This window comes from Microtus pennsylvanicus, chromosome 1, assembly GCF_037038515.1.
Source record: "Microtus pennsylvanicus isolate mMicPen1 chromosome 1, mMicPen1.hap1, whole genome shotgun sequence".
Lineage (NCBI taxonomy): Eukaryota > Metazoa > Chordata > Mammalia > Rodentia > Cricetidae > Microtus > Microtus pennsylvanicus.
This window is the reverse complement of record NC_134579.1, coordinates 111,533,377-111,557,099: the sequence shown is the minus strand read 5'-3', so window position 1 is coordinate 111,557,099 and position 23,723 is coordinate 111,533,377. Positions and strand designations below refer to the sequence as shown.

Below are 23,723 nucleotides of genomic sequence, written 5' to 3'. Positions count from 1 at the left end.
GCTAACAGCCAACATCAAACTAAATGAAGAGAAACTCAAAGTGATCCCACTGAAATTAGGAACAAGACAAGGTTGTCCACTCTCTCCATATCTATTCAATAGAGTACTTGAGGTTCTAGCTGGAACAATAAGACACCCAAAGGAGATCAAGGGGATACAAATCGGAAAAGAAGAAGTCACACTCTCACTGTTTGCTGATGATATGATAGTTTACATAAGAGACCCCAAAAATTCTACCAAGGAGCTTCCACAACTTATTATACCTTCTGTAATGTACCAGAATATAAGATTAACTCGAAAAAGTCAGTAGTCCTCCTTTACACAGATGATAAATGGGCTGAGAAAGAAATCAGAAAAACACCACCCTTCGCAATATCCAGAAATAACATAAAATATCTTGGAGTAATGCTAACCAAACAAGTGGAAGACCTGTATGACAAGAACTTTAAATCTTTGAAGAAAGAAATTGAAGAAGACACCACAAAATGGAAAGATCTCCCATGCTCTTGGGTAGGTAGAATTAACATACTAAAAATGGCAACCTTACCAAAGCAATCTACAGATTTAATGCAATGCCCCTCAAAATCCCAGTATAATTCTTCACATACCTTAAAAGAACAATACTCAACTTTATATGGAAAAACAAACAAACAAACAACAACAACAACAAAAACCCAGGAGAACAAAAACTATCCTGTACAATAAAGGAACTTCTGGAGGCATCACAATTCCTGGCTTCAAACTCTCCTACAGAGCTACATACTGAAACCAGCCTGGTATTGGCATAAAAACAGACAGGAGGACCAATGGAACCAAAACAAAGACCCAGATATCAATCCACACACATATGAACACCTGATTTTTGACAAAGAAGCAAAAAATATAAAATGGAAAAAGAGAGCATATTCTACAAATGGTACTGCCATAACTGGATATTAACATGAATGAAAATAGATCCATATCTATCACCATGCACAAAACTCAAGTCCAAAGAGATCAAAGACCTCAACATAAAACCAACCACACTGAACTTCATAGAAGAGAAAGTGGGAAGTACACTTGAACACATGGCACAGGAGACCACTTCCTAAATATAACCCCAATAGCACAGACACTGGGAGAAACAATTAATAAATGGGACCTCCTGAAACTGAGAAACTTCTGTAAAGTAAAGGACACAGTCAACAAGACAAAATGGCAGCTTACAGAATGGGAAAAGATCTTCACCAATCCCACACTGGACAGAGAGAGGACCGATCTCCAAAATATACAAGAATTCAAGAAACTGGTCATCAAAAGAACAGATAATCCAATAAAAAATAGGGTACAGACTTAAACAGAGAACTCTTAACAGAGGAATCTAAAATGCTGAAAGACATTTAAAGAAATGCTCTGTATCCTTAGCCATCAGAGAAATGCAAATCAAAACAACTCTGAGATTCCATCTTACACCTGTAAGAATGGCCAAGATCAAAAACACTGATGACAACTTATGCTGGAGAGGATGTGGGGTAAAGGGAACACTCCTGCATTGCTGGTGGGAGTGCAAACTGGTTAACAGCTGCTTTGGATTTCAGTATGGCAATTTCTCAGAAAATTAGAAAACAACCTACCTTAAGACCAAGCAACACCACTTGGGAGCATATATCCAAAGGATGCTCAATTGTACCACAAGGACATGTGCTCAACTATGTTCATAGCAGCATTGTTTGTCATAGCCAGAACCTGAAAACAACCTAAATGCCCTTGACCAAAGAATGGATAAGGAAAATGTGGTGCATTTACACAATGAAATACTGAGTACTATGCAGCAGAAACAAATAATGACATCTTGAAATTTTCAGGCAAATGGATGGATCTAGAAAACATCATATTGAGTGAGGTAACACAGATTCAGAAAGACAAATATCATATGTACTCATCATAAGTGGCTTTTAGACATGAAACAACAATAAATAAGCAGCCTGCAATTCACAATCCCAGAGAACCTAGATACCAAAGAAGACCCTAAGAGAGACATACATGGATCTAATGTACATGGGAGGTAGAAAAATACCAGATCTCATGAGTAAATTGGGAGCATAGGGTTCATGGGAGAAAGAGGGGAAGGCAGAGGAAGGGAGTGGAGTGGAGAAAAATATGTGCTCCACAACAACCATTGGAAAAAAAGGAGTGGTATCATTCTCAGGTATGCCATCCACTTCATTTGAAACAGGATCTCCCACTGGCTTGAGCTTATCAAATAGGCTAGATAAGCTTACCACAAGCCCCAGGATTCACCTGTCTCTGAATACCCAGCATGGGATTAATAATATAACACACACACACACACACACACACACACACACACACACACACACACATGCATTCACACATTTAACCTGCCGTCTCCTTCAAAGCAAATACTCATTGAGTAGAAAATCCAGGAAGACCAAATGCAGTACTTTTGTGGCTTCCATGAGATCTTCTTCTTCTCCTTCTTCCTCTTCTATGATTTTTCATATTATTTTATGTGTAGGGGTGTTTTATTTGCATGTGCGTATGTATGCAATGTGTGTGTTTGACACTCAGGGAAGCCAGAAGAGGGTGCTGAATCCCCTGGGATTGGAGTTGCAGATGTGTCTGAGTCACCACGTGAGTGCTGGGAATTGAACTTGAGTCCTCTGTAAGAGCAACAAGTGCTTTTAACTCCTGAGCCAGCTCTCCAGCCCCCATAGTGTCTGGTTATTAACTGCAAATGTGATTGTGGCCAATCTTTCTGATCTTTCCATACATTTCTTTTGATTGCTGAATATGGTAGGGCATGGATGCCTGGGTGATCGTGAGAACAGCTGAACTGGAGACAAAGGGGGAGTTAGAAAGCTCTCATTAGCAACCTTTTCTATAATCTACAAGAGAGGGACACCTATGCTTAGAGTTAAAGGAGAAATAGTTGGATATTGATGCATGTCCTCCTGTATATGTGTTTTAAATCATGTATTAGAATAAATGTCTACTGTGTTTTACTCTTATTGTCTTGGCAACACCAAAGTAAATGGCCCATAAAGAGGAAATAAAAAAGTTTTTCCCCCTTAATAAGAAAGGGTTTAAATATTCCAATGTTTTGACAACTAATGGCACCAGTAATAAAATGAACTTAATGCCTATTTTGACTGCAGGCTTATAAGGAAGGCTTCTGCAAGAATGTGGGTTGGTGTCTGAGTCTGATGTTTAGTTTGGTTGCTTCTGACTCCAGTTTGTCTAGTCATTCCAGTTGTTTGGGAGCCAACAGTCTTATAAAAGCCAGAGAGCATTGACATTAAGGTAGGGCACCAGGAACACTCAAATCCCTTACAAACCAGAAGTCAGAGATGGTGGTGATACTGCTGCTATCTTTTCAATGAACTCTGGAGTTTTCCTCAAGTTCTGTTCTTTTACTGTAAGAGGTTGGATTTTGCGAAGCAGGCTCAGTGCTTCCTTGGGGCCATCATCGCAGTCTTCCTTGTCAGTTAAACAATCATCACATGAAAAGCAGACAATTCCCCAACCTTTAGGTCTACTGGACAGTATCTGTACTCATCAGGGTTCTTTGTCTGGTGTGGAGCAGCTGAGGCAGTGGCATTACTGAGCTGTTTGGGTTTCTCATTTGGTGGCTCTGTTCTCTCTTCTTGACTCAGAACCTTCTGTTTGGTTGCTAGGTGTGGGAAAGGAGCCTGCACAGGAAACGGGTGGCAGAGTCCATTTTTACCTCTGCCTTCCCATCACCTTGTTGACCCTGTGGGAAGCTGCTAATTTTCATCATGATTGCATCCTTCCTCTTTTTCCTGTTCCCACTGCTAAACTCCTTTATCATCCACTGGGTCTTTAGCACTATTTCTTGTCCTTGAAATACAGGCAGAAGGGACGTGTGTTGCTTCCCAGATAATGCAGACCATCCACATTCCATCACTGGTGCCTGCCTAGGTCACTGTCGTGCAAGAGGATGGCAGAACCAGAAGCTGTAAACTCAGGCACCTGTGAGCCTGAAGCATCAGTCCTCCCGCTGACCCATGGGGTCTGTACTAGCTTCCTTTCGGTTGCTGTGATAGAACACTCGATGAAAAGCAGTGTGGCGGGAGGAAGAGGTTTTCTTTTCTGACTTCAACTTTCAGGTCATCAAGGGAAGTCAGGGCAGGAACTCAAGCAAGGTCTTGAAGCTGAAGCAATGGAGGGTCTGTTTGCTGACTTGCTCCCGGTCAACTAGCTTTCTTATACAGCTCATAATTATCTGTATAGGGGATGGTGATGCCCATAGTGGGCTTGGCCCTCCTAAGTCAGCGGACAATCAAGGCAATTTCAAATAGACATAACAGACCAACACAATAAGACAACTGAGACTCTTCTCTCTCTCTCTCTCTCTCTCTCTCTCTCCTCTTTCTTTTCATGTGATGCTGAGTTAATCAAAGGTTATAGTTAGTGCTAACCACTGCATGTATCTTGCTTTCCTGATCTGTAGACTCATAAATGGAGAAGAGATTTGCCCCATGGTGAACCATACCCATGTCTCACCAGGAACCGATTTAGATGAGGCTTTTGATGCAGGAATGAGTCAGCACTCTGAAGTACTTGGCTGAGGAAACGACAAGCATTTTTTGGGTGCCAGAGGGTAGACTTGGACTGAATTTTGCTCTCTTAAAAAAAGATACATAGACATCTGTTATCTAAATGGTGTGGTGGGCTCCATGGAAAGGAAGTGCAGAAGAATTATCCTTTAGAAAGAAGTCTATTGGGAGAGATCAGGACCATTATAGCCATGACCAGGCCCGGAAGCAGAAGACGAAACCTCTGGGCCCGACAGGAGTTTAGGAGAAATGGTCACCACAGAGCTGTTTTGTCTTCTTTACTCTGTTGGCTTATGTGTCTTAGCGCAGGCAGCAACAGTGCATTTCCTGGGAAAAGTCAAGTCTGATGGGTTCCCGGCAGTGTCCCCTACTGGATCTTATGCCCTCTGCAAATCCAGTCTTGCAGCCAGACTGTGGCTGTCCCTAGCTGTGGGGCTGAACGTCCTGTGGAGAACAGAATCCTGTGTATTGGGGGTAAAGGTCATCCTCCCTCTTGGTAACTGAGTCAGGCCTGAGATGTGGAATCTAATCCCTTATCACTTGTTCTAGAAGTGTTTTTTCTCATGTGTTGGCTTTGAACAGGCCTGTTTATTAAGGACCACTGGTCCGTGTAATTCATCAGCTAAGGAAAAAATGCTCAAATGGCTTTCTTTCAAAATAGCAGGATTTTAAAAGGTGGTTATTTAATCACAGGCTACTCATGAGAGGGACAAATAAACCTAATAGACCATTTTATTTCATGGGTAATGCCACCTGGGGCACAGCAGACTCTCTCTCTCTCTCTCTCTCTCTCTCTCTCTCTCTCTCTCTCTCTCTCTCTCTCTCTGTGTGTGTGTGTGTGTGTGTGTGGTGACGGTAACACTATCAATTTCTACCTATCCATTCTCTGCTCACTTGGAACTTTTAATGTGACTTCCTACTCTCTCTCCTTCCTGCCTCCCTCCCTTCCCTTCCATCCTCCTCTCTCTCACTCTCTCCCTTCCTCCAGTAAGGAGGATTCAAAGCCTGATTCTTGAAGGTGAAGCCAAGCTCTCCTGTCCCTGAGAGCCTGCAATCAGAACCAGTAAGATCTCTGGATGAAAGATCTTCCGAGTAAGATTCAAAGCCTGATTCTTGAAGGTGAAGCCAAGCTCTCCTGTCCCTGAGAGCCTGCAATCAGAACCAGTCTGCTTCCGAGTAAGATCTCCGGATGAAAGATCCACTCTGTTCTGGGTGTAGACACAGAGGCACGTGGGGGCTGGAGCTGCCCCCCTGAGAGAATAGTCCATCTAACTGTGAGACGCACACAGCAGAGAGCAAGGTGTGAAGGTTACAATAAACCACATCCTGATGGGGGCTGGGGAGATTGCAGCCTTTGCTGCGCAAGCACGATGAGTTCAAATCCTCTGCATCTTTGTAAAAAGCCAGGCAACTGCTCATTGTCTACAGCATCGAAGGGTGGAGGCAGATGGATCCCAGGAGCATACTGGCCAGCTAGACTTGTCAAAACAGTGGGCTCTGGCTTAGTGAGGGATGGAGAGTTGCGAGGAAGACTCCGGGCATTCTGCTCTTGTTTCTGCACATATGGACATAGCTGTGCCCTTCCACTCATGCATAGACACTCCATCCATACCCACTACCCCGCCCCCACCCCAGTGAAACCCCGAGTTCAGCATCTACAACCTGAGTACTCTAGCAACGCAAAAATTTACATTTCTATTGTTTTGTAAAACCCATTTTCTGTCAGTTTATAAAAGCCAGAAGCTAAACTGATGATTTCCCAGACTCAAGATGGTGTGTCATTATTTTTGGTCTTTCTAGAATGCATCTCTCTCTCAGCAGAGGGACTTTTCAATTTCCCCTAGCACAATAAGGATGGGAAGGATCCATGGGGAGGGGGTGGTCAACCCTGAACTGGAATCCTTTGTTTTCTAGTTGGGAAATAGATTGGCCAGAATGTATAAGAATCATTCTGTTGCAACACGTACACACACCAGAGCCTGGCGAACAGCAAACAACTGACTGTGATTGTCATTGGGGTTTGTGTATGTGGAATACACCAAGGGAGTGGATCTCACTATGGGGGTTTTAAAAATGATTCCACAATGTATAATTTGACCGGAACACTACACCACACAACTCAAATGCATACAGCTTCCATTTGTCAATAATGTATTTCAGAAAGAAATGCTTTGCCATTAGGGTTCAAAAGTGGAGAATAGTTGGGAGAGAAAGTTCTGCAAGAAGGAGCTAGGAAGAAAGCCTAGCAGTTAAGCACTGGCTCCCCACAAACTTATATAAATGCCAGGAGAGTGTGGAGACCACCCTGTAATTCCACCTCAGAAGGCAGAGACAGGATACCTAGAACAGACTGTCTAGAAAGACTGCATGTACTGGGGAGCCTTTTCTCGGATTGAGAGTCCCCAGCTCTGTGAACAAGATGTACGGAGACATCAAGGATGCTTCTTGACATCAACCTCGGGCCTCTACATGAGTGCGTACACACACAAAGAAGAAAAGAATTCGTGCAGCCCCCCCATCTCTGAAAAAAAGAGCAAAAATAGGGAATCCCAGACAAGATAGATAAAATCAGAAATAACACGTTGTGTTGGACCCGCGGGAGAGTTAGGAGTGTGTCTGTCTTCTTATGCTAGACCGTACAGAGACATAAATCCAGCCCCGCCTGATCAAAATCTCTCCTCCTTCCATGCCACACTTCACTCTGGTCTTGGGCATGGGATTAAATAACCCAACCTTTTATCAGCACTTCCAAGGGAACTAAAACTCTCTCAGTTGTTAGCGTCCTGGTGCTCCGTATGCAATGCAAGAATGGACGATACCAGATGCAGTTCTACGTCACCATGAGATGCTCCATCCCATTTTCAGAAATGTTGAAATGTCATTTCCATCCACCTCTCCAGCAAGGCTCGAGACACTGAGGGAGAGGGGACAGAAAGCCTGTAAGAGCTGAGGACGGGGAAGAAAGACACTGTTTTCTGGAAATGGCATGGCTGTTGAACACGTGCGTGTACAGCAGCTGTGAGCTCACACTGCAGCTTGCCTGCATAATATCTGCACAGAATCAAGCCAGTCAAACATTCCAACATAAAGTGGGGCGGGGCTGCGGAAGTCACAGCTTCAGCTGAGGTACTATTGATACTTGATGGCTGCTGCTGCTGTGTGTGTGCATGTGTGTGTGGTCACTTTTGGGGACAAATGTGGCCATATGTCCCAGTGGATGACCTCATGCCCATGCATGCAATAATTGGACTCAGGGGTTTAAAGAATATTATAAAGGAGGATGCAAAGTTTGGAGGATGCTGTAATGAGGAGTCTTGAGGGGAATCATTGGAAGGAGAATTGAGGGTGGGTAGGATTCAGACACATTGTTTCAATGTGAAATTTTCAAAGAATAAATAACAGAAAAACAACTGCTAACAAACATTCCTTGAAGACCTTGAAAGGTAGAAGGGGAATGGGTTGTGATTCTGTGAGCACGGTGGGGCCCAACTTTAAATCATGGCTCCCAGTACTGGGGGGACTGATTTCCAGAAAGAAGTTTAGTGGGGCTGCCTAAATGCTCCATATTACATCACAAGAACATTTTCTACTGTGGATATAATAAACCCAAGTATTTTAGAATATACAGAAACTGGAAAAATGGAAATGGAAAAAATACCATTACTGACTTTGCATTAAAAAAACACATTTGTTTTTGAATTTTCTAGAATAGTTGCAATTTCCCATACATCCTACTCATGGTTTCCATATATTAGCATCTTACATAATCCTATGGTAATAATCAGAAGACATTTACCTTGGTGCATTAATATCAACTAAATGACACATTTAATTTTTTTTTGTTCATATGTCTTTTTGTGTATGCCACGTGGGTGTAGTACCTGTAAAGGCCAGAAAGGTAGTCAGACCTCCTAGAGCCAGAGTTAGCTGTGAGCCAGGGGACAAGGATGCTGAGGGTTCTTACTAGCTGAGTCATCTCTTCAGCCCCTAAATGACACCATTATGTCATACAAGGAGAAACATGGATATAGTCACGGTAACACTTATTCATACTTTAGAGTCCACCCACACTGTATTTAGTAGTCCAGGTCCTGTATTATATTACAGTTTTTCTACTCCTACTTTTGGTGGTAACTAGCCCCAAGCTTTCCCCAGTCTTTGAAGGTTTTTAAGTTATGAATGGTTGGCTCCTGACTTTTTGGATTCTTTCCTAGTGATTCACCTTTGTTGGTCTTTCTCTTGGTCTTGGAGAGGCTTCTAAACCCTCTCCTCTATAGCCTTGGTCTTCAAAGTTCCACCCCTAGCTGAGAAGCTATTGGCAACTGCTGGCTGCTGGAGGTGCTGGGGGAGAGGGTCAGTTTTCCTCAAGGATTTGACCTCTTAGAGGGTGCCCATGCTGCAGTGGATGCTGGTCCCTAACCACGCAAGTACAGTTAGCACTAAGTGGACTCACTGGATTTTTTTAATGCACACAGAATTAGGAAGGAAAAGTGCTGAGGAAGAAAGGGGAGGGACTTGAGGGGAGGGATGGGGGTAGATTTGGCCAAAACACCTTATGTGAATGTGTGAAATTCTTAAACAAAAATTTTAAAAGAAAGTAAAATTAAATGTGCTTGTGTGTGTGCATGTATGAGCTCATATGTGTCTGTGCAGGTATGCAGTATCTTGCAGCTAGAGAAAAGCGGTATCTTTCTCTATGACTCTACCATGTTCCTTTGAGGCAGAGCCTTTGCTTGACCATGAACCCACACTTTTTATCCAGGCTAGAAGGCAGTAAGCCCTAGTTATCCTGCTCCCCTTTCCTCATCACTGGGGTGACAGGCTCACCCTGCTTGATTCCTGGCTGCTGGGATCTGAATTCAGGTCCATACGCTCATGCAGCAGCCAGCGTTGTCACCCATTGGTCCTTCTCTCTGGTCCCATTACCTGGTGTTTGGTGCCTACTAGGCAATGGCAGTCAACAAACGAACAGGAATCAGAGATGATGAACATATCTTGATATCACGGTGTTTCATCTTTCAGTATATTCAAATGAAAGCTGAAGGTTGGAAGAGTTAGGGAAAGATGGGCAGGAGAAAGTGAGACTGTAAAAGACCTGTTAGTCTCTACCATTTGCTTTCAATATTTCAGTTTAACAGCAGCAGCCGAGGCAGCAACAAACAACAACAACAACAACAGGAAACACCCACACAATAGACTCAGAGGGAGGATGCCAAAGGGCATCACACATTTGTAACTTCACTTTCCCTGCTGAAGTCTCATGCATTGAGCCAATGGATTTTGGTGTCAAACCCCGATGATTAATCCCCACATTGCAGCCCCATAACACTGTGATGAACGGTGCCATGGTCGATGGGCTAGGCAGAGCCTGCAATGTTTTTTCTTATAAAATCAGCCCAGTAGGGAAATAATAACAGCAGCTCACATATATAAATAAAAGAGCCTTTCTCGCTGACAATTGGAATTGTTATGTATATTCGAGTTCTTTGCATTTTATCTTCATTACGGTAATGATCGGTTTCAGCATCACTCACTACATAGAAAAAGATGTATTTTCTACCCCATGTAGCATTTAGGGTACATTTTGTGAGCCAAAGACTAAATCAATCCATCCCAAAGGGTTTAACTCTGTTCTGCTTACAAAATTGAAATTAAACTCTGTTCAAAAAGTATTTCTTACTTGCCTGGTTCAGTATCGTTAAGGTTTGAATGTGAAATTTCCCCACAGGCTCAGTTGTGTTAACATGTTGTCTAGGAAGGTTCTGGAACCTTTGGGACTGCCCCCTAGCAGAAGGAAGTCACTGGGTGTGGAAGGTTGCTGGTTCAGATCCTGATACACCCACATGTGAACAGGCCCCATGCAGGCTCTCAGTGCACAGCTCAACAGACGCTGTTGCTATGTTATCCCTGCCACGATGCCTGTTCCAGGTGACTCTGTGCCCTAAAATGAACCGCTCTTCTTTACACCAGTTGTGTCAGGAATTTTGACACTTTGACATAAAAATAACCAATCAAAGCATACATTTATGACTGTGGGGGTGGGGAAGGAGACAGGCACAGAGAGACAGACATAGACACATAGACAGACAGACAGACAGAATGAGGGAGAGAATGCATTACATTAAGCGTGTATAATTTACCCCTTGAATCATAAGGTCGTCATGGGGTTTAATTTTATATTCTATATTTAAATGTCTTAAAGTCCTACAGTCTTTCATTGCAGACCTAAAGTTAAAGTCTTAACTTTTCTTTCTCTTAAGAAATAAATTGTCTTTGACCTTGCGTGATCCGTGCATGTATACAATGAAACAGAATCATAACCACTTTCATTTCACACTCCTGCTCTCCCCAAATTCACCGCCAAGAAGCCCCCCTCCAAAATTCATGTTGTCTTCCCCCACCAACAGCCACCGAGGGCAGTTAGCTTTGTGTATGTGTGTTCATGGGACCATCTACAGGACATGGGAATTCTACCGGTAGTCACACCCCCAAAGAATTGATTCTTACCCCAGCTGCCACCACCTGCCCCGAGCTCCTCAGTAAGAGGAGGGCCTGGAGAGCACCCCTCTCTGTGGTGCTGGAATTTAGGCTGATGATCCTGTATGGGTCTTCTGCAGGTAACCACAGCTGCCGTGATCTCACGAGTGCAACATCCACGTCACGTTCAGAAGACAGCGTTTTACAGCTCTCCTCCCCCATCCTCTGACTCTGACATCTTTATGCCCCTCTTCCAAGATGTTTCCTGAGCCTCAGTAGTGAAAAGAGGCTGAGTGTTCGGCCCTAAATGGGGCATATCTTTATCACCCCCATCACCAAATTTCTTTCTTAAGTAACTTTACTTTAGATTTTACTAGACCCGGAAACTTTTTCTCACTTTTACAATGTTTATCAACAGATACACACAAAAGGAGATGAGGAGGAAGAAGAGGAAGAGGAGGAGGAGGAGGAGGGTGATGAGGAGGAGGACGAGGAGGAGAAGGATTCATATGACTAAAGAAAATATTCCTAGGGGCTTGAGAGATGGCTCGGAGGTTAAGAGTACTGACTGCTCTTCCGGAGGTCCTGAGTTTAATTCCCAGTAACCACATGGTGGCTCACAGCCATCTGTAATGAGATTTGGTGCCCTCTTCTGGCCAGCAAGCATATAGACAGACAGAACACTGTATACATAATAAATAAATAAATAAATAAATAAATAAATAAATAAATAAATCTTTAAAAAAATATTCCTAAGTCAAAGATAAGGACAAGACACTTGTCAACAGGATGGTGACAGACTCAGGGTGAGATGATCCTGGAGCCTCCGGAAGGCAGGAACCAGAGGGAGTGGCTCTGCCATATTTGTTAATGCCCTCGTGTCCAGGGTTGGTGAGCTGCCTTGTGGGTGCTTGGCTGAAAAGTGCACTTTGTATATGGAAACTGAAGTGTGCTCCACTGACTGCCTTCCTTTCTTCTCACTTTTGTGACTTTTAGGAGAGCCAAAAAATGTTGCAAAGAGTTGAATGGTATTATGCAAACCGGTCTTGGGTCACATTCTACACCGTAATTGTCTATGGAGTTTGGCTCCAAAACACTTCAATAGACCTCAAAGGGCTTCCATTTAACTCATTCTAGTCTAGTTTTGTTTTCTATAAAGGTTCCATGAGGTAGATAATGACTTCTTAGAAATAAGTCAGAGTCTTGAGTTTCCGGATGGGGCTATTGGTTGGGGGTTGCTAGCTGAACTTTGAACTCTTCCCATCAGACATCTGCTCCTGGAAATGTATCCTTTAATCCTTTAGCCCCACCCCACCCCCGTGTGTGTGTGTGTGTGTGTGTGTGTGTGTGTGTGTATGTGTGTGTATTCCCATTTAAAAAAACTGTTCTGAAGTTTTTTTAGAATTTCAGTATGATCTTCACTTTAAGGGAGAGGGTCTTCCAAATGCATCTTACTCTGTTCTCCAGAGATGAGAAGGCCCCCAGTAGCATGATGGGATGCTAAGAAAGTTAGTTGCTTCCCACTGATGCCGTGGGCCAAACTTTGTAAGCTTGGATCTGTGTGTCTGCTGGGGGATCTCCTGTATTCTCTGAGCCCTGCTTTTGATGTCTTTTATAGTATTAAGCCTCTTTTTAATTTTGTTTTTCCTGCCTCACTAGACACAAATGCTCTGCAAGGTCCTTCTATGTGGAAGCCTTGGCCGCACTGAACAGGGGAGAAGGGAGATTCACAGTAAAAATAAAACCAAGGCAGAAGTGACAGCCATCTATGTGATACCCCCGCAGCTAAGGGGGAGAGGAAGCACACAGATGGCTGTAGAACTTGTGAAATTTGGTTGGAGCTCATTCCTACAGAAGCTCATGTGGTTTAGCACCAAATCTTCAGGTTTAACGGGTACCTTTCCGTAAATCCTCCTTAGTTAGACTCTGGGGTGTGTGTGTGTGTGTGTGTGTGTGTGTGTATGTGTCTGTGTGTGTGTATGTGTATGAGTGTGTGTGTGTGTATGTATGTGTCTGTGTGTGTATGTGTGTGTGAGCGTGTGTGTGTGTGTGTGTATGTGTGTGTATGTATGTGTCTGTGTGTGTATGTGTGTGTGTGTGTGTGTATGTATGTGTCTGTGTGTGTGTATGTGTGTGTGAGTGTGTGAGCGTGTGTGTGTGTGTGTATGTGTCTGTGTGTGTGTATGTGTGTGTGAGCGTGTGTGTGTGTGTGTGTGTAACTTCCGGAGATGATTCTTCACAGGGATTGTCCTTGGTGGGTTTGCTTTGATGAGCCCTGAAAACAAGATGGTTTCCCTACACTGCTGGTCTTTTATGGACAAGTCTTTTGAATTTTCCTTTCTTTGATTTGTAGATTTCCCCTTGTTCATTTTACTCCAACCCATCTCTGTGCTTTTATTATCTTATTCCTTTTTTGTTTTTTCAAGCCAGGGTTTCTCTGTGTAGGCTCAGTTGTCCTGGAACTCCTGTTGTAGACCAGGTTGGTCTCGAACTCAGAGATTTGCCTGCCTCTGGCTCTCCGGTGCTAGGAGCCTTTCTTAGCTTGCTCTCTCCCTGGAGGTCATTTCTCTGCTGGAGAAACAGCACGATGTGGAAGCTTGTGCTCAGCATATACCTGTAGGCAGTGATTATTGGTTGACCATGGCACCATTCACTTCTGGTCTTACACAGGCCCTGACCAGGATTACTTTTGGTGCTGTGTGATTTTCTTCTTCCCAATGACGGCGCTGACTTGAGCCATTACTGGTGCCATGTTTTTCTGCTCACAGCGCTTACACGATCTAGTTCTGGTTTTTCATCACGGGCTCCCAACATCCGCATTGAGTCTTGACATGGGCCATCTGCAGCACAACCCAGAGTTCCCTTGGGCTGAGCAGAGCAATCCCTCGGCTTGATTATTTTTCTTTTCTTTTTCTTTCCAAAGTACGTGAGATTAAATTTGCAGACCCCCAAGTCTATCTTTGCTTCTATGAAGTCTGTATTATTATCTTTTCAAATCCTCTTAGCTCTTGGCTGCCTCGCTGACGGCTGCTTCGCTCTGTGAACCGGCTGCCGCTGTTCTACGTTGTTCTATTACAGCTATTGATCAACGCTTGGCCTCCACTTTTCAGCTCTCTGTGCTCCGTCTTCCAAGAAAAGCCTCTTCCTCCCGTGGGCATGGTTTCAGAAGTTGTTGGAGGTTATCGCTAGGAGGTCTCTGGCCTTTCCCTTGAGGTTCTGTGTGCCCGCACACAGGGAACCAAGGCTTTTGAAGCAAAATGCAGTAACTCCACAGTGGCTTTCGCACGCCTTTTGAAAATCTGAGAGCCATTCTTTTTATTGGCAGCTATTCACACGCGTTAAAATCTCTCTGCATCAAGAAATCCAACTTGCGGTTTTCTCCTGATACCAACACACACATGAGTTATCAGTAGGGCATTTATTGAAAGAATCAAATATAGCGTTCTGGCACGCCTTTGTCTCTTTCTGGGACACCGCTCTTCCTCTTCAATAGGTAAAATTTCTAATTTTTTCAAGTCCATTTTAAAAAATTCATATTATTCTTAAAATTTTGATGGGAATGACTTTAGTCATCCACAAACTGACCCTACTGGTCCAAACCCCTCCATTCCATGACTAAAAGGAAGGCTATTTTAAAAACAGTTCTGCCTAGTGAAAATGTAGTTCTTCCTCTGTTGAATGTCATCTCTGGAGTTTGGGGATTTTTTAATACTAATAAGGCACCGACCACTCCCCAGACGTCTCCTCACCTCCCACATTCCTTTGTTCTTTTGTAGACTTGGGGTGAGTTCTTCCATGTCCATCATCAATGCTTCTGATTCAACTTGTGGAGAAATGCGAGCACCCTTTTGTCTTTTCTATCGGTGTTCCTTTTCAGGGGACTAGAAATACCATATCCTCCCTGAGAAGAAGAATTCTTCAAAAGCCTCATTTCCTCCTGAATTCTGATTTTGAAAGCCAGCATTTATTAAGGACAATGGATATGAGTTTGGTACTGGCGTTTAGACACACATTTATTTATCCCCCCCCCCCCACTTTGTGATTTGAGGTACAAGTGACCCACATGCAAAAAGAATTACTTAAAACAAGTTCCTGACATCCCCCTCTCTGACAATTGAGATTCCGAAAGATGAAGAAGGGAATAAAGTCGGATACAGTGAGTCTACAGATGCTGTATACAGACTCCCTAGAGCAAGAAGCAGGAAGAGACATGTGCTGTGAGCACAGGTGTCAGGTGGACCAAATGAAATTGCAGGGTCCCTGGATAAATCTAAAATCCTCATAAATAAGGATTTACTTATGTGTGTGTATGTGTGTATATGTGTATATATGGATATATGTGTGCATTTGTGTATATGTATATGTGTGTGAATATTTGCGAGTGTGTATTTATGTATGTGTGTATGTATATGTGAGTGTGTGAATAAGTGTGTGTATGTGCAGGTGCCTGCCAAGGTTAGAAAAGAATGTCAGACTCCTGGAGCCAGAGATAGAGCTGTGAACTAAACTCTGGTCTATTGTAAGAGCAGTAAACTCTTATTCTCCGAGTCATCTCTCCAATCCCTTTGAACTTATCCCTAAGACTGTTCAATGGACCAAAGGAAACTTAGTGAAATAAACAGAGCTATTAGAAAAATAAACAGGAAGGCATTTGTCTTAGTTCTATTCTATTGCTGTGAAGAGACACCATGACCAAAGCAACTTTTTAAAAAAAAGAAGCAGTTGATTGGGGTCTTGCTCACAGTTTCAGAGTGGAGGCTGTGACCATGACCATTATGGTTGATAGCCCGGCAGCAGGCAGGCAGACATGGCGCTTGAGCAGTTCTGAGAGCGCCCATCCTGGCCTGCAGACAGCAGGCAGAGAAGGGAGCTGGAGAGGGAGAGGGAGGGAAAAAGGAAGAGGCAGAGGTGTGGCTGGCAAGGGCTTCTGAAACCTTGAGACCCACCCCCAGTGACAAACCTCCTTTAACAAGACCACACCTCCTAATCCTTTTGAAACAGTCCACCAACTGGAAACCAAACATATTCAAATATAAGAGCCTATCAGGGCCATCACAGTATGGAAAAGGGGAATTAAGTAATGCCTGTCCATCCATTTGGACATCCATTTTTTATTGTTACATTTTATCTCTGGGGGGGAGGGTTAAGGATATTTGCATAACAAGTTTCCAATCAGCCATCTCTCTCGCAGAAGCCAAAGGAATCCTAACACTCCCTCCCCTTTTTCTACTCGATTTTCCACATTGGCATCACTTGTCGGTACGAAACCATATCCCTTCAGCCGATTTAGTTCAAAGCATGGAAACTATTGATGTGCAATTAATTGCTATTCATGGTGGGATGAAACAGAAGCCAACATGATTGAGTCAATTGTTGCTGGGGGCTGGAGATTTCCTTTCCATTTAATAAAATGTGATAAATATGATTTTAGTACAAGCTTAGAAACCCTGATGAAGCCTTTAGTTTTCTTTTTTTTCCCCAGCATTTCCAGAACACTATCTGTTGTGAACAGGAGCTGAGAGGAGAACTGTTGTGGATCCACCAAGACACACACACTCAGCCAAGGTTTCGTTTGCACAGGAAGAAGATACGCTTGCCTCTGCTATCTTGGAGTGTTGGCTCCAGGGTCCCCAGGGATCAAAGTCTTCAGGTTCCTTGGCTAAAATGACATTGTATTTCCATATAACCCTCTTGTTATATGCAATCCGCTTGTATACTTGAATTATACTTACTTAAGTGTGTGCGTGCATATAGACTTGTACGTGGAAGTGCAGGGGCCGGAAGGGGGAAACAACATAACGTGTACTGCTCCTCCACTCTCCACTGTATGACACCTATGGCAGGGGCTCTTGCTGAACTTGCAGCTGTCCTGGCTGCCAATAACCCCCGTGATCCTCCTGTGTCTGCCTTCCTTAACACTGGAGTTATAGGTGCCCATGCGACCACACACTGGGCTTTTTATGTGGGTGATGGGTCCTGAAGCTTATGCAGCAAACACTTTACTCCTGATGATCCCCAAGATCATCCTGCATCTTAAATAATCACCATATTACTTTTGTATTTAATGCAATGCAATTGCCCTGCAGGGGGCTGTTTTTTTTTATGAAATGACAAGAAAAATGATCTGTGTGTGTTCAGTACAGATGGAGTATTTTAAAAACTACTTTTATTAATTTTTTGAGAACTTCATACAACATATTGGATTGCATCACTCCTCCCAGATCCATCCCTCTCCCTCCCAACTTAATAACCTCCCTCGCTCCATAATAACCCATTGAGTGATTTGTGTTGCTCATAAACTCACAGGCATTGGGCTATCCACTGGAGCATGGTCAACTTAGCACCAGCCACTCCTTCGAAGAAAATCCCCTCTCTCGCATCAACTGTCCATACTCCTCAGCTAGGGGTGAGGGATGATGAGGCCCTCCCCACTCCATGATAGAGTGCTGACCGGCTTGGTTTTGTGCAGGGAAACACAGCTGTTTGTTAGAAATCTTCCCAGCTCCTTCTACTGTGAGGCCAAGGTGAGACTTCTGAGCCAACCTGCTAGCCCGCTTTACAGGTTTCTGATACATGGATGGGAGGCAAGACCCTGAACTTGTATCTCTAAAAGTTCCTGGGTGGTTCTGATGTTGTTGCTCTGGGGACTATCCTTTAACAACCGCTGGACAGAGAGGCCCTTGCAGAGATCAGAGGGGTACCAAATGTGGGTGACAGATACTGTTGTGATTTGGGCTTGAAATGTCCCCTACAGGTTTGTATGTTGGAATAATGTTCAAAGGTGGAGCTCTGAGAAGTGATTGAACTCTGAGGGTTCTAATCAATGGTGTTTGGAGGTGGGAGAAACTAGGAGGTTGGGGCTTGTTGAGGGAGTTGGTCATTTGGGATGCTGCTTTGGAGGGTATTTCTTGTCCATGGTCCCTTCCTGTGTTTGTTTCCTGGATGCCAATGAAGTGAGAAGGTGTGCTCCATCATCCATGGCCCATGTAACCATGGGCCAAAATCTCTGAAAATGTGAACCAAAGTAAGTCCATTTTCTTTTTAAGTTGTCAGATATTTTGTTTTAGTACTAAAGGGGTGACCGACAAATGTGGCTATTAGTGATGCTGACCAAATCAGGTCAGATCTGGACTTGATGCTGCAAGCTAAGAGCAGATCCAATGTTCTCAAGTGGTTACATCAGGAAGATTCTGCCAATATATCTGTTGTCTGAGTGACAACAAGATCCTTGTTGCCTCCCACTCTGATCTTTCCCCTGACTTCACTTCTATATTTTAATAGACTTCAATATCATATGAATTAGTGGGAAATGAGCATAAAAAGGAAGGAATCTGTAAATTTGCTTTAAAAATCATTAAATCGCACACTTAAAATAAATGGATTTTTTTTAGTATGGAAATTTTGCTTCAATAAAGCTGTTGAAAAGGTTTGGCTAACTGTGATGGTTGTCTTGTGACTTGATATTTGTCATAGCTCTTGTAATGTTGCTCTTAATAGTAGTGAGTTTTATTACAGATGAGTTAGACTCCAGGGTAGCCATGAAGGTGGGGGGGACACTCTGTTCCCTAAAAATCAAGTCACATGTATTGGATTTCTCAGTGGGGGTTTACGGGTCGTCGTTGAGTTGACTGGCAGTTGGACAGTTGACTGAGGACAAATCTGGAGAGAGTGTGTGGTTCTGAATGTTCTCTGGGTAACAGAGGGTTGTGCTCCTGGAAGGGGTTGAGTTTCACAAAGCGCTATTGTGGAAGCTACAAAGATTTGTGCACAGCTGAGGCATATAATCTGTGCAAGACTTGCTTTCTATATTCTAGGATATTATGGTCGAGTGTGAGATAGGGACAGGCCCACCAGCTTTGGTAAAGGGCCATGTCTTCTATTGAGAGGTGAGGAAATAGGTTCTGTCTGCTTGGCTCTGTGGTCTACTGTGACCCATTAAATTTCCAGTGGCCAACTGGGAATTAGTTATGTTGGGGAGTTACCCGGAAAGTATGGAATACATAGAATGGGATGGAAGGGTGCAGAAATTATCCATCACACACCATTGGGTACTCACATTGCTGACAGTAGCTACCCCTCGCTTCTATCGCACAGGGAAGTGGACCTACGCAAAGACAGACAGGGGTTAGTCATAGATGTGTGTGTGTGTGTGTGTGTGTGTGTGTAGATGGTGCAGAAGTGTGACATGGGGGATGGTACACATTTTTGTGCTGATTGATTTTTGTCAACTTGGCAATCTAGAGTCTCCTGAGAAGAGGGAACCTCGGCTGAAGATCTGTCTCTGCTAAATTGGCCTCTGAGTGAGTCTATGGGACATTTTCTTGATTAATGACTGATGTAGGAGGGCCCACTACTATGGTCGAGGCCATCATGGTTGGGGCGAGGGGGAACGGACAGGCTGATCTGTATAAGAAAAGTTACTGAGCAAGCCATGGTATCTGTGGTGGCTTGAGTAAGAAGGGCCCTCATAGACTCTTATATTTTTATATTTAGTCACCAGGGAGAGGCAGTATTTTCAAAGATTAGGAGGAGGTGTGGTTTTATTGGAGAAAGTGTGTCATGGAGGGGTGGCTTTGAGATTTCAAAAGGCCCATGCCACGCCTTAGTCCTTCTGTCTATGGAGCAGGATGTAGTTCTTGGCTATTGCTTCAACACCAAGTATGCCACCATGCTCCCTGCTATGATGATGGACCAAACCTCTGAAACTGTAAGCCAGCCCCCAATTAAATGTTTTCTTTTATAGTAGTTGTCTTGGTCATGGTGTCTCTTCTCAGCCATAGACCAGTGACTAAGGCAGGAAGCAAGCCAACAAGCACATTCTTTCTGGCTACTGCCTCAAGCTCCTGCCATGGCTTCTCTCAGTGATGGCTTGTAAATGGTAACCCAAATAAACCCTTTCCTTCCCAAGTTATTTTTGGTCATGGTGTTCATCACAGTGAGAAAAGAATCAAACTAAGACAACTGCATAACAGGCATAACATGTACACATCCTAACTTTAAATTAAAATGAAGTGTCTAGCTGGTTTTTATTTGTGGCTACGGGATGAACAACTGTGACTCCACTGAACATTTTCTCTCTATAAAAAAGCCTCCCAAATAATAACAAAATGAATCAACAATTAAAAAAATATTTTCACTCCTCCATCATAGAAACTGATTCTAGTAAGCAGAAACAGCAGTGAACCAGTCCAGCCATGACAAGCCTGTCTCTCAAAAGTCATTCTTGGAGTACAGAGGTGAGCCCAGGGAGACCCTATGCAGCACAGGGCCTTCTCAGGAGGAGATAGCATTTGAAAGTCACGAAAACTGGTTCAGGAAAGAGCTCAGCGTATCTGCACTGGCAGCACCTTCAGTATTTGCTGGGAGCAAGGTCACACGTGTGCAGTGAAAGGGAACTGCCTGGAGCTAGATAGGCAGAAAGGACCATAGTGTGCGGGGAAAGTCACACAGAAGGGGAGGAGTGAGGCAGAACTTCCTGGGGAGGAAGCTTCTTGGTGGTCCTCTGGAGTATCCAACAGAGACCTCGGGAAGATCACAGGCTGTAACCGAGGCAAATGGTGCTCAGAGAGGCGACGCCAGATCCACTTAACACCGTCAAGCAGTTCACCAGGCGTTCACCAGGCGTTCCTTTTCTCTTTTATTTTTTTTAATTTTAGTAATCATACAAAACGGTGTTTTTTGTATGTTTTCAGGAGTCTCATAGATATAAACTTAGTTTTAGATTCACTAGTCTGAGTTATTCTGGTCAAAATGTCCTTTGGGAAACATTCAACCCGTGCCCACTTTCTTAAGTGGCAGACAGGTTCTGTGTTAAAGAGTCAAGGAAGCCAATATGGATATGGTTCAAATTCATCTCTTTCCAGAACCTTCCTGTTCTTCCTGGGTCCCATTTCACACTCCTTCCCCCAAATTTTGAGAACTCCTTTAATCATTTGATCTTGGATTTCCTTTGCCCTCAGTGTCCCCTACTCCCTCTTTATGAGTCCTTTAGCTCTCTCCAGATCACTGTCAATTCCATCTTTCTTACCTTTATTCTGCTCTCTTCTCTGTCTGTGAAGATTGGATTCATTTAAATGACTTTAGGGGGCTGAAGAGATGGCTCGGTGGTGAGAAGCCCTTTCTGTTCTCACAGAGGACCCAAGCTTGTTTCCCTACATCCGTGTCCAACAGCTCACAACCACCCATGACTCCAACTCTAAGGGACCTGGCTCCTCTGGCCTGTGTGGTCACGGTACTCACATACACATACCCTGCCTCATCTACATAATCAAAAACAGTAACTCTTAAAAGATCTGATGACTTACTTTATAACCATTAATCAAATGAAACCGAATTTTCTCTGCTTCTGAGTTTACATTTGTATTCCTCCCTGATCAATTGATTCTGTTTCCCCTTAAGTTTCAAGACCTCACTGTTATCTCTCACACTTTTCCCGATCGCACGCATCTCCCTCAAGCTTTACCCCTCCCTGAGATCCTACCTCTTTCTGGCCCCTCTCCACTGCTTCTTAAACAGCCATCTTGTCTTCTTCCTCACACCCCACATCTCCAGTTCCTCCCTCTCCCCGCAGACCAGACCATCTAAGTCCTGTTCTGTTTTGAGCCTACTGTGACCCTAGATGTACCGTTCACAGCCCGAGCCAACATGTGATGTCCTTTGATGTCCCACCCACCAGACACACCCAATCTCCATTACCAAACAACACAGCATGTTCACAAATTTTTTATTTTTAGAGCAAGACAAATTCCATTGGAAAAGATACTGGGGTTATTAGAGGACCTTAGTTATCTCTGAAAAAAAAAAAGAGCATTCTCCCCAAACAAAATTTTATGTCTGCCCCTCCACACTTTGTGAATTTCACTTTACTGGATCTTATCCACATCATAGACATAGATAAGGGTGTCTTTTTCAAACTTGACCAAATACATGGAAGGTTTGGTGGGAACTTGGTAAATGATTTTGCCCGTCTTTATGGTTCCGTCGATTTTGCTGAGCTGCACACATTTGCCTATTATGACATCCTTGCCTACTTCCGATGTCACTTCTGCTGGAGGACTCTCTGGCATGATGTGGAGGTTGCCTTCAATGTAGTCATCCAGGAGGTGGTAAATGTACAAGACCGGATCTTTGTCATAGGTAACGTAGAACCAGGTCTTCATGATCGGCACCTCGTCTAGGACCACCCCTCTCCACTCATCCTTAGAGCCATTTGTGCCCTCGAATTCGTGTGTCACTGCTCTGCCAACTATGCTGTTTGTGAGGTGGGTGTCTGTCGCCTGAGAAAGTGACACTTTATTAGGCAGGATCTTCAGTTGTAAAATCCTTTCATCGTGGTGAAGCTCCAATCCATAGACACAATCAATCCCGTCGTACTTCAACAAATAGAGGGGGGGATTTGTCGGCAGTTGGTCTAGAATGATGGCGTTCCACTGGGTGACTGGCTCATCGCCTTCTTTCCATCCATGAGAAATTCTGTGGCCAACAATGTTCTCCAGGACCTCTGAAGGTCTGCCCAGTTTTTGCTTCTGGAGAGATGACCCGTCCTTCTTCTGGAGACATGACCCATCCCTCTTCTGGAGAGGTGGCCAGCCTCTCAGACTCAGAGGCATCTCAATCATGGCTGCAGACCTAGTGCGGTAGGCCACAGCACTCCTGGTCCACTGTCTTGTGACTATCGTTCTGTGCTTGGGCTTCATAGCTGCCCACTCTCTGGGTTGGAAGAACTCGTCTGTTTAAACAAGATGCAAAGTCGTTGCCTCCACCATGACTGCCTGCAAGAAGGGGAAGATATGAGGCCGAGGCTCTTTTCTGGGAGAGCTCTGGGGCAGATGACGCAGGCAGCGCTAAACAGGTTTGGATATCTAAATGTAATTTTGTCATAAGAAATTAATAGGAAAATTAGCAAATGATTCTCCACAGCTCAGTTTCACAGACTCAGAGACACATTTCTGCTGCCCAGAGGCAATTCGCCTCTGCTAAGAAACCTACTCCCTAAACTGACAAAGTCAATGAGGGGAGGAGGTACGCCTGTCCACAACGTGAGTAAGCAAATCGGAACAGAATGGCAAAGAAGCCAGAAGGACGCCACACCTCTCCTTCACCCTCAAGCCATGAGCTAGGTGGCTGCACCCACAAACACCTGCCAAGGTCATGGCACTCCTGTCCACTGGCTCTCTGTATTGTGTCTCCTGATCCAGACCCAGGTGGGTTACATAGAGCCGTTCCGTGGCTTCCATTACAGAAGTGAGTACCGCGAGACCCACTGCAACAAGAGGACTCGTTAGTCTAGGCAACAGCAGCCATTTAGAAATAATTAGTGTCTTCTAAAACACATACGGACAAAGAGGAGCTTTGGCATTTTAGTGGAATGATGAATTTAATACTGTTAGCAAAGATAATAAACTCAGAAGAATGGCTGGCCTAGACCATCCCCGCAGCTATCAAACATGGGAGCCAGTAACAACATATAAGGTAGACCGCCCAGGAGGTTTGAAGGAAAACTTTTAACTTTCTGGGACTACAGAGTTCCTAGCTGCTTCATAAACATACTTACCAAAAGAAAATGTCCTAGTTGTCCAGATTCCGTCTTCTGGAAACGTTCAGGCGCCAAAAACCTGTTGAACAACCGCGGGGCTCAGGAGCTGAACTGGCCTCCACAGCCGCTGT

The 23,723-nt window shown here is 44.0% G+C and overlaps 1 protein-coding gene across 1 annotated transcript; it reads right to left on the bottom strand.

Moving 5' to 3' along the window:
• Positions 1-21,919: 21,919 nt before the first annotated feature.
• Positions 21,920-22,753, bottom strand: LOC142840774 (spindlin-2-like). Its single transcript, XM_075957374.1, has one exon. The coding sequence runs from the start codon at positions 22,751-22,753 to the stop codon at positions 21,920-21,922; it is 834 nt and encodes a 277-aa protein (XP_075813489.1).
• Between the last annotated feature and the right edge of the window lie 970 nt (positions 22,754-23,723).